Source organism: Atractosteus spatula, chromosome 8 (assembly GCF_055471065.1).
Source record: "Atractosteus spatula isolate fAtrSpa1 chromosome 8, fAtrSpa1.hap1, whole genome shotgun sequence".
NCBI classification, from domain to species: Eukaryota; Metazoa; Chordata; class Actinopteri; order Semionotiformes; family Lepisosteidae; genus Atractosteus; species Atractosteus spatula.
Window position 1 is genome coordinate 38,451,151 of NC_142713.1, and position 16,057 is coordinate 38,467,207.

Genomic DNA, 16,057 nt, shown 5'->3' on the forward strand with positions numbered 1-16,057 from the left:
TTTGCAGATTTCTAGTTTGATTTTGCACTTTAAAATTCAAATCACTTCAATGCAGTACTATTTCTGTAGTTCACATTTTACTTGCATTTCAATAAATGGTCCCTGAATTCTTTATTGACCCAGAATATAACAGTTCCAGTATACCATAGATGATAAATGTTTAGATCTAAGATTTGATTTGACCTGTTACTCAAGAAAGCAAGCTGTAGTTAAATTAATTGCTAACTGTAGTTGAATCAAATTTTGTTAGCTGTTAGTAAACTGTCACAAAAATATTGCAAAATGAAGTCTATATCTCCATTATAACTTATCGTTACCCAGAAATTCCTTTCGTGTATCTCTCTTGCATCCCGCCTGCCTCTCCATTTTCACCCCTGCAGCTGCTCCCAAGCTCATTCTTTGAAATAGTGAGGAGGCTTGGGCAGCCTTATCCTCATGGCTAAGCTGCCTTTCCCTCAGATACCTGAGCATGCATCATGCCAAATACTCTCTACATAGTTCAGACTTTTATTAGGATCTAACCTGACTAGTGAAGTAGTATTTTAGCAGTCTTTCAATAACCTTATTTTCCCATTCAGACAAAACTCAGAAATTTGATTTTTTGTGTAAAGAAGGAACGAGTATTTTATTTGTAAAATTACTCACTGTTGATGACCAGCCTTTTCACAATCAGTTTTAATTGCACAATTAAAGAACAAATACTAAAGTTTTCAGGAACGTCCTTGTAGATGTGGTAATTACATAAGATCCTCTGCCAATACTACTTCAGCAATCAGGCAGGGTACCCAAGAGCATCAAAAGGATTCTGATGGAAACATTTCTAGAAGGATCACACAATCTGAACATGGTGAAGCATCTGCTTGAGGTTGTCAGTTTTAACTAAAATTCCAAAGGATTTCACAAAACGAAGGGTTTGTATCCTGTAGATTACCATAGCTAGGCAGCATCAAGGAAAACAATCAAACATAATGTATTGGATGATTAAGTTCGGGTTTTTTTTAACAGGAACCAAAAATAACTACCAAATCATGAACTTTCTTTTTCATAAGTCTAGGTTACTAATATTCACTAATTAGTTGGGTTCCTTCGCCTACTAGATGCCAGATGAATTTTGGCTGCAATGCATGAGTGCAGAAATCAATACAGCGTGAATGCTCAAGCGCCTGCAAGAATGCTGATTACTGGAGGAAGTGATTTTGGCAGGACATCATTTAAGTGACTTAAATATGCATACCATCATGAACTGACATTTAAATTATCCATGACCAAAAAATGCAATGCAATGTGATTTAGATTGTTTAATTAGATCTTCACTACTCTCTTGATGTCTGTGGTGAAGACTTACTATGGAAGCTTTAAATTGACCACTATACTGGCCTTAGAGTCCTTAGGAATAGAATTTAACATTGAAGAGGGGAGATTTCCCCATAATCAGTCTGTGACATGTCCTGGTTTGGGGTGTCATAAAACAAGAACTTTGATAGACAGGTCAGATGAATCATCACACAAGGCATCCTTGCGGTAAAGATAAGTTTATTTTTTTGCTATCTTCACATAATACTCTGTACTTGTCTACATTAAATTTCATCAGCCAGGTGTTAGCCCTGTCTTGGATTTGGATTTCCTTTTCTAGTTTTACAATGCTAATCATCCTATTTTGGTACAATCAGCAAAATTTGACTAACAATACGAGAACCTACAGTACATCAGTGGTTCCCATTCCTGTTCCTGGGGGACTGCTGTTCCTGCAGGTTTTTAATTCCAGCTGAGCTCTTAAATTATAGGTGCTAATTAATGCCTTTAATTGATTTGCTTGTTTATTTAGCTGTTTCTGCTCTCATTCCTTGGTGTCACAAATACTCTATTTCAAGCAGTTTCTGACAACTTCAGCACTGAGAACACTCTTTCCCCAACTTGCCTTTTGAGCTTACTCACTGTAATTCTGATTCTTAACAGGAAAACAATTTCTGATGAACAGACACAGGTGGGAGTGACAATCTATCAGACATGTCCATAGTGAGCAGTTTTGAGTTTCTCCAGAGGTCTGATTACTTTTCAGGCACAACACCTTAAGGAGGGAAGGTCTGAACCTCAGAACTGTGATACAAAGTATAAATCCCAATCAAATATTTAGAAGGTGAAACCAATTTAAAAAATGTACCTCAAAATGACACTGGTTTGGAGCGGAATGGTAGTATAGGAGCTGTGAGCTCTGGGCATGCAGCTGTCATGAAACACTCAGGGGGGAAAGAGAGAATGTGAATGGTGAAACTACAGGTAGTTGAAGGACTTGGGTGAATGAATGCCTTAACCACACCCAGTAGGTGGGATAAATAGGAGCAGTTTCCTGTTATCTTGGAGTACAATTGCTGTGAGTAATGTAGGTTAAGTGCATTTCTTTCTGTTACATTATCTTATATTAATAAAACTGGTACACACTGTAGCTTATTTAACTCAGGTCTGTGTCCTACTGTATTTGCCAATTACAATTACACTAAAGTGTTATGGTTCTTTGACAATATAAATTAGTGAAGGCAGTTGTCCTAATACAGATCCCAGTGGTACTCCAAAAATGGCATCCCCTGGTTTCCTATCCATTAATCAATGCTTATTTCAAAGATCTGTGCTATCTTGACTGCCTGATACCTACTGCAATTAAACATTATTTTTTGTGTCAATTGTTATTAAAAACCTTCAGAAAGTGTAAATACTGTATATTGTATCTAATCTGTGTGTATTCATTACTGTCGTTCTTGGTTCAAAGAACTCTAATCTGCAAAATGTACCACCTTATAAAGTAGACATGCCTATTGTAAATGAGCTGTGCATCCAGAGAAACATCTCTTTATTTATGTATCTATATTTTTATAAATATTAAGTACATAAATGTAGGATGTTTATGTCATCTTTTGATTAATTGTTCATTCATGAGTGACCATGCTTGAGTGACTTTGACTGTTATATAAGCACCAAATGACCTCATTAGTGAGAGGGATGATTGGGAACAGGTTAAGAAGTGATTTAACCTGTTGAAAGTCAAGTCTGGTGAAAATGAAGGAAGAAGAACATGCAAAGGAACCAAAATGCCCTGCTTATTAAGAAAACAATGCTTTCATGGTATTGGTAAATTGGAGGCTGGGCTGAGTCACTTTAGGTGGATTTTCCAATAATGGTGTCAACTGTTTAGCGATGGATGATAATGGATGTCAGTGTGATATATAACAGACTAATTGAAGGGTAGGCCCAACTGTGATGGTGTGTGTGAGATTGGCAAGTATCTCGCTGCTATTGGGACCTCACTTGCTGTTATTCTTGTGGGTTTACCTGGATGTAACAATGCACACATGTCCTCATGCTGCTCAAGTAACCATGGGTTTTTTCATGATGAGAACGTGACAGCTGTACTTACAGATGCCAAAATATGAACCCCATTGAACATTGTGGGATGAATTGGCAGGGTTTCTGAGTACACTCAGAAAACAGTGAACAGGAGCATGCTTGTCCAGACTCTTCAAGAGTAATGGGACAGCATCTTTAACCTGGTGCAAAGCATGCATCACAAATGTACAGTTTGTACTGGCACCAACAGTGTCCACACACACCTGTGACCTTATGTGTAGCCTGCGATCTTCTGTTGATTACAAATGGTAATCAGCATAAGGAATTTACCAATGTCACATCCATTCAATAGTATGATAATGTACTGTATGTTCTAAAAACTTTTTTTTTTCTTGAAAAAAATATGAATTTGTTGCAGCAAAACCAAAAGGATTTATTTCAGCTCATTGTATATGGGGTGACGTCTGTATTAAAAAATGTGAATTACATTATGTAATATCCTATTTAGTGCATTTTCTACAGTTTAGAGATAAGAACATCTTTGAAAATAAGGATGTATAGTGTATATAAAATGTATATCAGAAAGTACACACATAAAAGGATGCTATTCTGTCCATGTTGCTCATTTGGTTTTTAGTTACTAAATTATCCAAGGATATTGCTACTTTTTGAAAGAAGCAGGGCTTGACTACATACAGTACAGTAGGGATAGCGTGTTCCACGTTCTGGTAATGCCCGTCTCTAAACCTCCAGTGATGAACTATTCTGCTTTGGATATTCATGGGTTTTGTATGAAGAAGGCTGAATTTAGTAAGAGAATTATTAAGGCAGAGGCATTTAATAAAACTGTCATTTAACACAATGCAGAGAAAAAAAAACGATGTATGTGGATGCATTTTATGTATGTGGATAGAAGCAATTCATAACAGAATTTAGAGAAGCTTGCATAATAGAAATGTATGATTTATGAGAAATTTATGATTTCCACTAACATTGCAAAATTAGGGAAACGTGCAGTATTGTGGAATGCTGTTCAGTGCACCAGACTGCAGGTTGTGGGTTCAAATTGTGTGTGGGATACTGCTGCTGAACCCTTTCTCAAGTTACTGTACTTCACTCAGATGTCTCTCACAAATGCCCTGCTGTGTAAACTAATGCTCTCCAGGTCATCACTGTAATCAGAGTTTTTCCTCAATTGTCTTATCTGGTTAAATAAAGGATTAATAAACGCTTGGAAAGTGGTCCTGCATAGCTTTACACAAGGTCATAAATGCTGATGATAGATTTTCCCTTTATCTGATATACTGTATTTATACCATATTGCTCCTTCCATACAATATTTACAAAGCCTATTCATTTACCACTTCTGCTCTTTCAACAGGCAACAGTTGATTCTAAAAATGAATTATGCTACATTGTGATTGAAGTTTAACATTTCATATGGCCATTTTTATTAAGGGCAGTGACTTATACAGTATGTAGTCATGGTAAAAAAAACAAACAAATTTTATCTTGTTATCCCATCCTGTTGCAGTAAATATCTACAAAAAGAATTATGAAAACTCGAATTATTTGCATTATTGTGTTGTGAATAAGACAATCCTTGATATCAAGTGTGACATCTTAACCTTCAGCAGCCGGGAGTGATAAACTTAGATTCTTCCAGTTTGCTGTTCTACTCCGATATCGCTAAGACATCACCGATCAGTGAGACTAGAGTGCAAGACTTTGATCAGTTTTAGTGAGTGGTGATTTTCACAGTATATTGTGCGTCTCTAACGCTTCCACAGCGCACACACAGCTACAGAAAACTTAAGTGGTAATCGCCGTTTTCAACATCTTTCAACGAGATAAGTTTTCTGAACGTCGGGAACAGGTCAACTGTTAGCACTGTTTGGCAGTGTTTACCCAAGCTCTGGTGAATAAATTGTAACTTTTCCTAAATGCATACAATATTGATACTTACACAGAACTGTCTCATAATTGTACTGATAACTGTTAAAACAAGCAGGAACTCAATAAAACAACTTTTTGTTTTTTTTCTTAACGTGAACATCATCTAAGATTGCAAATTACTATTTTTCATTCCCGTTACGTCGCACAGAAAAAAAAACTTTTTTTTTCTTAATAAAGATGTCCAACCTCGTCAAGTGTCTTTTTTTCCTTCTCGGGGGACAGGATCCTCCTAACAGCCAGTTAATTTGCATATCTAGCGGTCTGCAGGACCCTGCAGGAACCGTTTTCTCTCACTTGAGGCTGGAAGCCAGAGCTAGTTGTTTTCGGAATCCGGAAATGATGAAAAATGTTTCAGAGCGAAAAAGTCTTTTTGGTGAAAGAGCAAAAGTGACGGAATGGAGAAGACGGGGGTGATATTGCGAAATTCGTGAGAGCAGCAGCCCAGATTGTGTGTAAAAAAGGATCTGGGAGGGGAAAAGCAGAAGAAAGATTTCTTGCGCTAAGAAATTAATGAAGGAGGCGCTAATGAAGTTTCGCTGAAAAAAAAAACGTGAAAATGGGGACAAGGCGAACTTGAACTTGGAGCAGTTGACATGTGTGAAAGGTACCTATGAAGTGGGTCTTATTGGTATAACAAGGGTCTTTTTGTACAAAACAGTGTACGATAATTGTTTTATTTTCATGTTTGTTGTATTTTCATATTTTGCCAAGAGAAACATCTTTATATTTTCCAAACTTTTTAAAGTGTGTTATGCAATGTGCATAGTTAGCCGTTGTTGTTGTTTTTTCTATTTTAGCGGAAAGTTTTTAACCATGTACACAATGTGACAAGTGAAGAGGGCTCTGTAAGCTGAACTGTTACACTGTTTCGCTGTAGGGTCGGAGAGTGACTTTCTTGCAAGGTTTTTCACTTGATCTCAAGGAGAGAGACCTGGCCCATGTCCCAGGAGACAGACGCGCCTCCTCCTCTTGGGCCTGCAGGGCCGGAGAAGGAACCTTCTCAGGAGACAGACCTGCTTCTTTCCAGACCACAGGGTAAGACCACCTCAGCACCCCGCCTCTGAGCGGACACTCGCCTCTTCTTCTTTTACCGGCCCCCTCAGTTTCCAGCAGCTACGCGGCTGCTCGGCTCCCTCTCATTATTAGATCGCAGTTTATGCTATGAAAGATTTTATTGAAATGGTGTTCTATAGAGGGTGTTTATATGGGGATTAGACAGGTGTGTGTGTGTGTGTGATATTTCTGCATAGTAATTTTAAAAAAAGAAGCAAAACGTCCAATATTGTACCACTCAATTCTTACATGAGTAAAATGTAAGAATTGAGTGGCAAATGAGGAACGGAGGTGGTGGGGGGATTAGATTAACGGACTGCGTATGCATTTTAATTTTGCCACATTTTAGCCTGGGAGGCACAGCAAGTCAGAAAATATAATACACATTCTTGTACAGGACTGAGGCTGGTCATCCCACCGCATCCATTAGCATCAAGGCTCTGATACTCCACTAATATTAATATTGTAAGACTGAACGGTTCAAGACGTGTGTTCACTTTGTTGTCACCTAAATATTTTAATTCATCTGAAAACTGGAAACATCTGCAGTACGAGTACATTTACTAAGACTTTATGAAATTAATATAAATTTTCAGTAGTGTGAACCATTGTTTTCATTGTTGCATACTAAAGATTTATAAATTGATACTTTTACATTTCTTGATTTTAAATTAGGTCATTTTCAGTACCTACCAAGCAAACTAGTTCTAAAATTGTTTAAATATTCCAGTTAAAGCTTAAAACCTACATTATTCATGCATTGAAGTTTTCTTTTATTTTAAGGATTTTTATGATTTTTGCAAGCCACAATAAATGTTTCAACTACACTTTTATACTTTCCTGTTCTCAGAAAATATTTTCTTCTTCTTTTTTCTGATGATAATATTTACAATGAGCAGCTGGCACTAGCTTTTGCAATAACTTTGTGTTTAATTTATCAAAGGTATCTGAACTGTCAAGTTTCAGGTCTATATTTTACAGATTCAAACTTTTACATCGGCATACTGTATGACATGAGTTGTGAAACCAAGTTTTTGATCCACAACAAACATGAATTCGCTCATCTGTCTTCAATAAATACGAATCCTGATTGTATCCGCTTATTTTTATCATTTTCTAAAATACTGAAAGGCTTGTTTCATAAAGTTCTGATTTTGCCCACTTTTTATTTCTTATATTTTGTTTTGTTTCATTCAAAATGTTTTTGCAGGTCTCTGAAGTTTTAAAAGTGATTATAAACCATGCTTTTGTCAGGCCAAATTAGGAGGAGTCCTGATACTGGTACAGCTTTTCTTCATGAATGTAACTGAGAATCACTTGGTGCTTCTTTGCAGGTTCTTAGAAATGATATTAATATAGTTTTATTGGTCTACTGTACTCATAAACAGGCATTAGGCATAATAATGTTTTCATTATTTCAAAATACAAATTGGAGGAACGCCTTGGTGCCTATTAGCAGCAGCCACAGCCAATTATAGTTTTTAATTAACTTTCTAGTTGCCTTTAAGATTATCTTATGCAAAATAAGCTTGTCCCCATTTTTAATCAGTCACTGAGCCATTAACCATTCTATATACACGGAGCATCATTACAGCACTGTCAAAAATAGTAAAGCAGGACAAAGTAAGCAATCATTAGAGCTGATGGCAAATGGATTTTTGCAAGATCATCAAAGGTTCACATTTGAGAGTGGTTATTACTTTTGAAAAACTGAATGTTTTGAGAACAGACCCCTAGATTTTCAGCAGTAATCGCCTCATACTGCATATACTATACAACACACACGTCTGTTTTAGCAGTAGTCTGAGTTCACACAGAAACCATAGCACCGAAGTAGAAAGCTGCAGGAACCCTACCTGTTGAAGCTGCAGCATCAGCTTTGCTGAGCCTGTTCTGATCAAGGGTGTGCACAAGCTCAGTTTTTGAATACTAATGCTCAATAATAAAATAGTGAATTGTGAAGGAAGTTGTTAATTTAATAAAGCTATGTTTCGAGCTTGCAAATGGGACGTCTGAAACTGTTCTTTACAATGGGAAATATTGACATGTACTGTATTGGTTGTATGATGCAGATACTCAAATGCTATTTTTCCAAAGGTTACTTTTCTGTTAATTAATTTGCTTAATTGTGTTCAAGAGGATACTATTAATGTGGGTTTCCTGTCTGAATAGGCACAGTAGTTCAGAGTTTTTTGTTTTGGTTCATGTTTGTTTAACCTATGTGCATAGTATTGCATTTATTTGTATAGCTTATAGCAATGATTAGTTTTATTTTTTTCAGCAAAAGAGCCCAGATTTTTAGAATATCAGGACAATCTTAATATTAAAGAGTTCTGTGGAAGTTAAATGCAAAACAAACAAAGCCTCTCTGAGCCTTTGAAGAAAAGCTGTCATTGAACAGTGCTAAATTCAGTGTTTCAAACCTGAGAATGCAGTATATGCAGAATGTTTCAGGGCCTGCAGGCACAAAAAAACAGGAGCCCAAAGTGCAAAGTGGGTTTTGTAGAACATTATTGATAGGAGTATTTCAGATTTATTAGCCCCAGCATTGAACTGGTATTATTTGTCTCAAACAAGAGATGGACATTAATATATAATGGCACATACAGAACCTATAATGTACTAGTATAGGTTTTATTTTTATCAGTTGTAAAACTAATTTCTTACAAGTGGGGGTAAGTGGAATAGGGGGTGTGTAACAGAGAGTACCAAGGTCTTTTCTAAAAATAAGATCTCTCCTGAGAAACAGGGATTAAATAAAAATTTCCAACCTTCTGCCAAATATGAATTCCAAACAGGATATTTGATGGGAGTATGCTGTTGGGTATCCACAAGACCACCCTTGGCAAACCACAGGTTAATGGAAGGTGAATACTTTTAATATATGTTTAACAAGCAGTTTGTTTTGTGATTTATCATTGTTTTTAAACAAACTTACTTTTTTAAACAATCTTTTAAAAATTTGAATTTTGATTAGTTCTGTCCTTTTAGTTTATAGCTTTGGCAGAGAGCTCTATATTTGGCTTTAAATATTGCATCTGATACTCCCACAGTGTTAGGCATGCATTCTGCATAAAACTTTATCTTTTTTGGCAAAACTTGTATTTTTGTGATAGGGGCCTTAACAGTTATTGTAATTCTAATTTACATCCTTATGCACTATTTTAAAAAACATTGGGTTTCAGCTTATTGTAATATCTATGGTATGCGTGCTAAAAATAGTACCTTCATTGAGTTGAACACTTAGTATCATAATACAAACAATTTAAAATGGTTTTCATTTTATTACCCCATTAAGGTAAGGGTGTTACTGTTAAGAGTTAAAACAAGTGTAACCCCAAGGATTCTGGTATTAAATGTTATCCACTAGACAGACAAGTAAAAAAAGTGTATTTCCTTAGCTTGAAGTATATGACATCTCCAATAATAAGAAAATGCAGCTTTGTTTCAGCAGTGATCATTATTTTAACATATTATAAATCATAATATGAGTGCTTTCCATGAGATTCAAAGCTCTGTAAAATAGTGCACAAAATACACAACAAAAACAATGAAAGTGGAAGAAAAAATGCAACAAATTGACTTTGTGAACCCAAGAGTAAGACTAAATTACATATTAAAAGCTTTTGTAAAAAGATAGGGCTTTAGATGAGTTTTGAAAATATTGACAGTCACAGTCTCTTAAGGATTTGGGCAATAATCTTGTATTACCCATTGTGGATCCCAGTTTTCAGCTGAGTAAAGAAGGCCAGAACTGGCATATTAAATGTTATGAACTCCATTCTATTTATTCAGTAAAATAATCTGGGACTAGACCATTCATTGCCTTCCATGTACTGTATACAACAGGTGGAATTGACAAAGGAAAGGAGTCATGCTGATAAAGAGTATTTTTATTTTATGCACCTATACAAAACCTGTTCAGCACCTTAGAAGATACCACAGAAAGTAAGGTGTGAGAGTGGTTTAGTCCTGATGAAACAGAGGTATTTATGTTATGTTGTCATGCAGGCAGTGCAGGGGACTTACTGTAACCAAGTGGTGTCATACAGGTGGAGGGAATCTGCCCCTGTGAGTTTTATAACATGAGCTTCAAATGACAGAACAAGATCAGCATTAATACCAAGGGTACTTCTATCAAAGGTTTGATTTCAGTGCTGTCAAAAACAAGACTGAAGGCCACAAATATGTCAGGAGCCTATGAGCATAACCTTAGTCATATTATAGTATAACTATTGTTTACAGTTCTGTTGCATCCACATCTTAATATTGAGTAATTTTAAAAGTGCACAAAGTTCTATCTGATTTCATCTGCAAATAAAACCGAATGTCATTAGCATAGCAGTAAAACCCAAATCCGTGTTGGCAAATACTCTCACCAAGAAACATCAGGCACTAAAAAGTAGAGGTCCCAGAACAGAACCCTGTGGAACTCCATAAGTGGGGAAAATGTCAGATGTAAAACAGCCCATATGTACTGTATGAATTGGTTTCTGTACGTCAAATCAACAAACAGATGCCTCAGTGATTCCTAGGAAAATTTACAGTAATCCAGTATAATACACCAGGATACCATGATTGATATAATCAAAACCACTTAAATCCAGAAAGAGAAGGTTATTAAGTGATGTATAATCAAAAGCCATCAGCAAATCATTAACTGCCTTAACAAGAGCTGTGTATGTGCTGTGTTTCTCTCCTGTCCCTAACTTAAAAGGTTCAAAGAGCTCATTACTTGCAAGAAAAGATTATAATTCATCTGCCACCACCTGTTTTACATTTAAAAAAAAAAAAGAAATGGCAAATTGGAAATAAGATTGTAGTTAGGTACTTGGGGAACCTGGCCAGTTGTTTTTGACACAGGTGTGATAGCAGCACACTTTATGCCTGAGGACACAAAACAGACTTTCAGGCATGCATTGATGGGATTAGTAACAAATTCATAGCAAAGAGCTAGGAAGCCAGCTTTGAAAGGGGTGTAGAAATGGGACAGTGCGGTGGCTCTGTGGCTAAGGATCTGCTCCTGTGGCTGGAAGGTTGCCTGTCTGTATCCTCCGGCCAGCAGAGGAATCCTACTCAGTTGGGCCCCTGAGCAAGGCCCTTAACCCTTAACTCCAGGGGTGCCGTATAAATGGCTGACCATGCGCTCTGACCCCAAGCTCTCCCTGTCTGTGTGTCTCATGGAGAGTAAGTTGGGGTGAATAGACAAATTCCTAATACAAGAAATTGTATATGGCCAATAAAGTGATCTTATCTTAAATAGTACCCAGGACACAGGTAGTAGGTCTCATTTAGGTACCAACTCAATCAAATAAGCAACATCAACAGTTGTAAAATGAGAGCAACACAAACCCATGAAAGTAGGGGAGGGTGTAGTTGTTGTGAGTCCATGATGTGAAGTCAGTAAATAGCTATTATAGTTATGTAAGTTTTTGTAAAAGAATTACATGGCATGTACAGTACATGTAAGGCTTATATTGTTTAGAGAAGAAAAGCAAGCCTATTGGCTAGTTGAAGCATTTTAATTGATTGTGGAGAAAAGGAGTGCAGGACTACTGTGACCATTCTCAATGAGACAGAATGTGGCCACCTTAAAGGCATCCATATAGGCCTACTGATGTTGTTTATAGACTTATAAGTAAGTGTTCAGCCCCATATTCCCCTGACATTGTCCTTCTGTTTTCATAGGGCACAGATCATTTGTGCAGCAGGAGAAGAATGAGACACATTTTTGTAGAAGTTAGGCTACCGATGACTTCTTAGGGTGTTACTGTAAATAGCGGCAGCATGGCCAAGCCAAACAGAAACAGAAACAGAGCTTCATTAAGGGGGATTTTTGTCATAGTCTGTTTACTGTTGGTGGGAAGTGGAAGGAGTGTTCATTTTAGTAAGATGGCATTATAATAAGAGTTCTGTGGTTCAAAGGCCAAATCCACAAAAAGCTGAGTCTATAATATGAGTCTAAAAAAGTCTAATGTATGGCCACACTTATGTGGTGGAAAATTAATATGCTAAGCAAAGCCAAAACAACCTAGAGTGGCTAGGAAGGTGACATTAGTCAAGCAGTTTAAAGAATCCATATGTATATACAATTCTCCAAAAAGTAAAATGCTTGCATCGGTTGAGGAAAAACCTAGTAGAAGGCTAAGGAAGCAGGTAAACCCCCTGCCAGCAGAGGCTAAGAACCCTTCACGTTGAAAAAGAAGCATTGGGAAAAAATGTGACATTCCACACTGGGAGTGTGATGTGTACAGGAAAACTAAAACATTCAGTTTGTGTCACCATTATTGGGAAATTATTATTCAGTCTTTTCTATTCAATAGTCAATAATTTAAAATTACCACTTGATCATTTTTAGTTAAGTCCTATGTAATGTCCAGAATAAGAACTTAAACTTAAGAATATTCGTTACCCTACATAGTACATTTTGATATTTTTTTAAGTTTAACAAGAAATATGACATCTTTTGAAGGTAAATTCTGTTCTGATGCTTTCCATTATTGTCAATGTTTCCAAACGCTACCTTACTTTTTTTTATCTCTAGTACAAGTCCCGTTTCAAAACTGATTTTTTAGACAGTAATGTGCATGTCGTAATTGCATATGGATTTATCTTATTTTAGATGCATCTGACAGTCCCTGTGAACCAGGAAACCAAAGGAAAACAGCAGAGGCACTGATTCACAGAAACCAGCTTCCAGATGGGCAAGGCCAAGTATCTTGGGGTACTTCCACCAATGGTGATCTCATTCGAAGTAAGTGGCGACTAAGTCTTTTGATCTAAAGGTGTTGATATCTTAAGCAATAATTCAGTGATGGCCAATCCATCTCAATCAAGTGGCCTATTTAAAATCACAGCTGTCAAAGTACTGTGTGCTTCTCGCTAGCAATGGTTAAGCAGACACTGCAATGCCTGTAAAATATGATAAGAAGGAAGTTGTCTTTGAGTGCATTAACAAAAAACAAATATTATTTGATTTCATGTAGTTACAGTAAATATGGATGCATCCTGTATAAATGGATTGTAATTTCGGCAAGGATTTCTGTCTAATACACACTGATGTTATAGAACTAGGACATCCAAATCCATGTCCTTTGAGATCAGAACATATAAATTATGCACCGTCTCACTGAAAGACTTTGATCTTGCTCAACTTTGGTATTATTTACATCTGCACTTGAAAATCAGATTTTACCCTGTATTAAAGTTTTATTGAACTTTTGATTAATATTTTTGGTAGATTTCATCTCTGATTTATAAGTGGTTTATTCAAATATTAAAATATTTAGTGCTAAATCACAACCAGCATCTGCATGATTCAAACTTTTCCTTATAATAAAAGATTAAACATTGATGAAAATTTTGTGTGTATTATAGCATTTTCTACATGTTATATCATAATCATAAAAAATTTAATCAAACATAAAAGGCATTGATTTTTAGGCCAAACTATTCTATACTGTATATTTCTGCTTGCAAATCATGGCTTGAAAGGATTTTTTGGTGGATGTGAATTTGTTTTTTACAAAACATCTACTGGGTATTTCAGTCATTGTTTCTAAAACGGTAAAAGCTTTTTGAAGGACTGTAAATGGTGTCATTGAGAGTTAAAATATTACCAATGTACCTGTATGACTTATCTTATTATTAATTACAAGTATTATACAAGTGTTATTTGAATGGTTTTATTGGTACTCAACTAATTGCATTTACAAACTGTCCTAAAAGTGTTGGAATTAATTGTCCGCGCTATAGTTTTGATTGTGTGATAATGTTGGCGCTACAGAAGCCAACAGTGCTCTGGTTAGTATATACAAGTGAATTTAAAATGGTGAAAAATGGCTTATTGCACTTAAAATTGGGTGAATTATAACATGTATCCTGAGCCTTAGTGGAAGGATTTATTTTTAAGCCAAGACGTGCCTTTATATTCCACTCCATTGTCATGTGGTGGATGTGTTGTGAATACAGGCCTTGCTTACAGAGAATCACCATTTATTTGCTTAAAGGAGATCCTTATCCAGGTCCATTTATAAAATATACACTAGTAAGCAAAGGGGAAAACTAATCGCTCAACTTCAATTAAAAAACGAAAACAATTAAGGACAAAGAATAACCTTTTTTGTCACAGGGCCTGTGGCTCTTCACTTTTATGGTAGTCGGGTGTCTTCTTCTATGGCTCCACTGTGCCAGATTTCAGAGCAGGCTGCCTTCCAGGTCTCCCAGGCCTCTCTGGGCAGCTCTTTCCGAGCTGTCGGCCCCTGCTCACTCGACTCATGTAAGGCCAGACGCAGTGCATTCAAGAGGGGGCTGCTGCCGCGGTGTCCCATTTCCTAAGCAGCAACAGGCAGCAACAGGCAGCAACAGCAAATTCACTGTTCACCATTTGAACCCAAAGACCTGGAGGGATGCAGTTGGAATTGTTCACTTTAATTAAAACTGATTTTTTAAAATGCAGATTAGCATGTCATTAGGCACTCTGAGGAAGTGTTCGACTTTAACCGCACATTGTGTTATGTGCTCAGACACTCCAACTCCAAGGTCTATTTGCTCCAACATGTAAAACATGACATTTACTATCATTATGAATGCAATTTAATTCCTATAAATTGTGCTTTACATAAACATAAGCAATACAGTTGAACTTGTCTGTATATATTCATAACTGTTAATTTTCACGTTTTAATTTTTTCAAACAATTTTAACGAAGGTTCTCTATGGCCGATTCAGACAGAATATGTTTCAGCACTAATTTAGCTTTTGAAGTTTTGAAAATGTCTTTACTGGGTGCTGAAATTATTTCAGGCTGCAGATTCGCTTCTTCCTAAGGGTATAAGCTTCATGTTATATTAACAGAAAAATGGTATGATGTGTCTCATGATATAAAAATTCAAATAGGTTGTTTCTGCACAAAATCTATGATTGCATTTTTTTTTAAGTTTGTTTTCAGTCTAAAGTTCTATATACATATATTACTTTGCCAAAATTAAAAAATCAATATCTTTGCTGCCACCATATGCATTCCAGACAGATCACTTAAGAAGGGTAAGAAATCCAAGCGTACCAGAGTGACTTGCCTGGTCTTGTTTTGTAGGCCTCTCTTCTCTTCCATACACTTTATGAAAAGCTCATGTATTGATATTATCAGATTGTGTCTGTGTACAGTACCATCAGTCAATGTCTGGACTCGTGGGAAGACAACAAAATTTGAGCATTATTTGGTTATTAAATGTTTTTTTTTCATAGACTATTATATGTCCTTGCTTAAGTATCTGTTTCCCCCTTTGGCTCAATGTCCCTTGTCATTTCTGTGAACTTTGCATTCTGGAGAGCATGAATGTTGAATGAATATGCAAATATACCTGTCTGAACTGCTGCATTTAAAAGTTGTTACACTAAACTGATCTATTAATTTATCAATTGACAAGTGATTCTAATGAAGGAAAAGAACACACTTCATTATTCATAAATGGAAGGCAGAAACACAGTAGGGCAGCATTCAACCATTCCTGTGTTATCCTGCTTTCTGCCTTAATCGAACTATCAGCACACACCCTGAAATGCCTATTAGGGCATCATTTTGAATTGTATTCTGGTCTTATGTCTTCACATCTGAATAATGTGCTTCCACCACCTCTAATGCCAAGTGAAAATGTGTTGAATTACCTTTACTTGCTAGAATACGAATAACTGGCAAAGTAAGAAAGGA

General features: G+C 36.4%; 1 protein-coding gene across 1 annotated transcript in view; it reads left to right on the plus strand.

Annotated features, from left to right (window-relative positions):
- The first annotated feature begins 5,604 nt into the window (after positions 1 to 5,604).
- Positions 5,605 to 16,057, plus strand: part of mdfic (MyoD family inhibitor domain containing) — a 39,563-nt gene continuing 29,110 nt past the window's right edge. Inside the window, exons 1-3 of the mRNA XM_088923596.1 lie at positions 5,605 to 5,899; positions 6,173 to 6,330; positions 12,971 to 13,102. Coding sequence (XP_088779722.1) covers positions 6,234 to 6,330; positions 12,971 to 13,102 — 229 coding nt within the window. The 5' untranslated portion in view covers positions 5,605 to 5,899; positions 6,173 to 6,233. The remainder of the gene's footprint in view (positions 5,900 to 6,172; positions 6,331 to 12,970; positions 13,103 to 16,057) is intronic.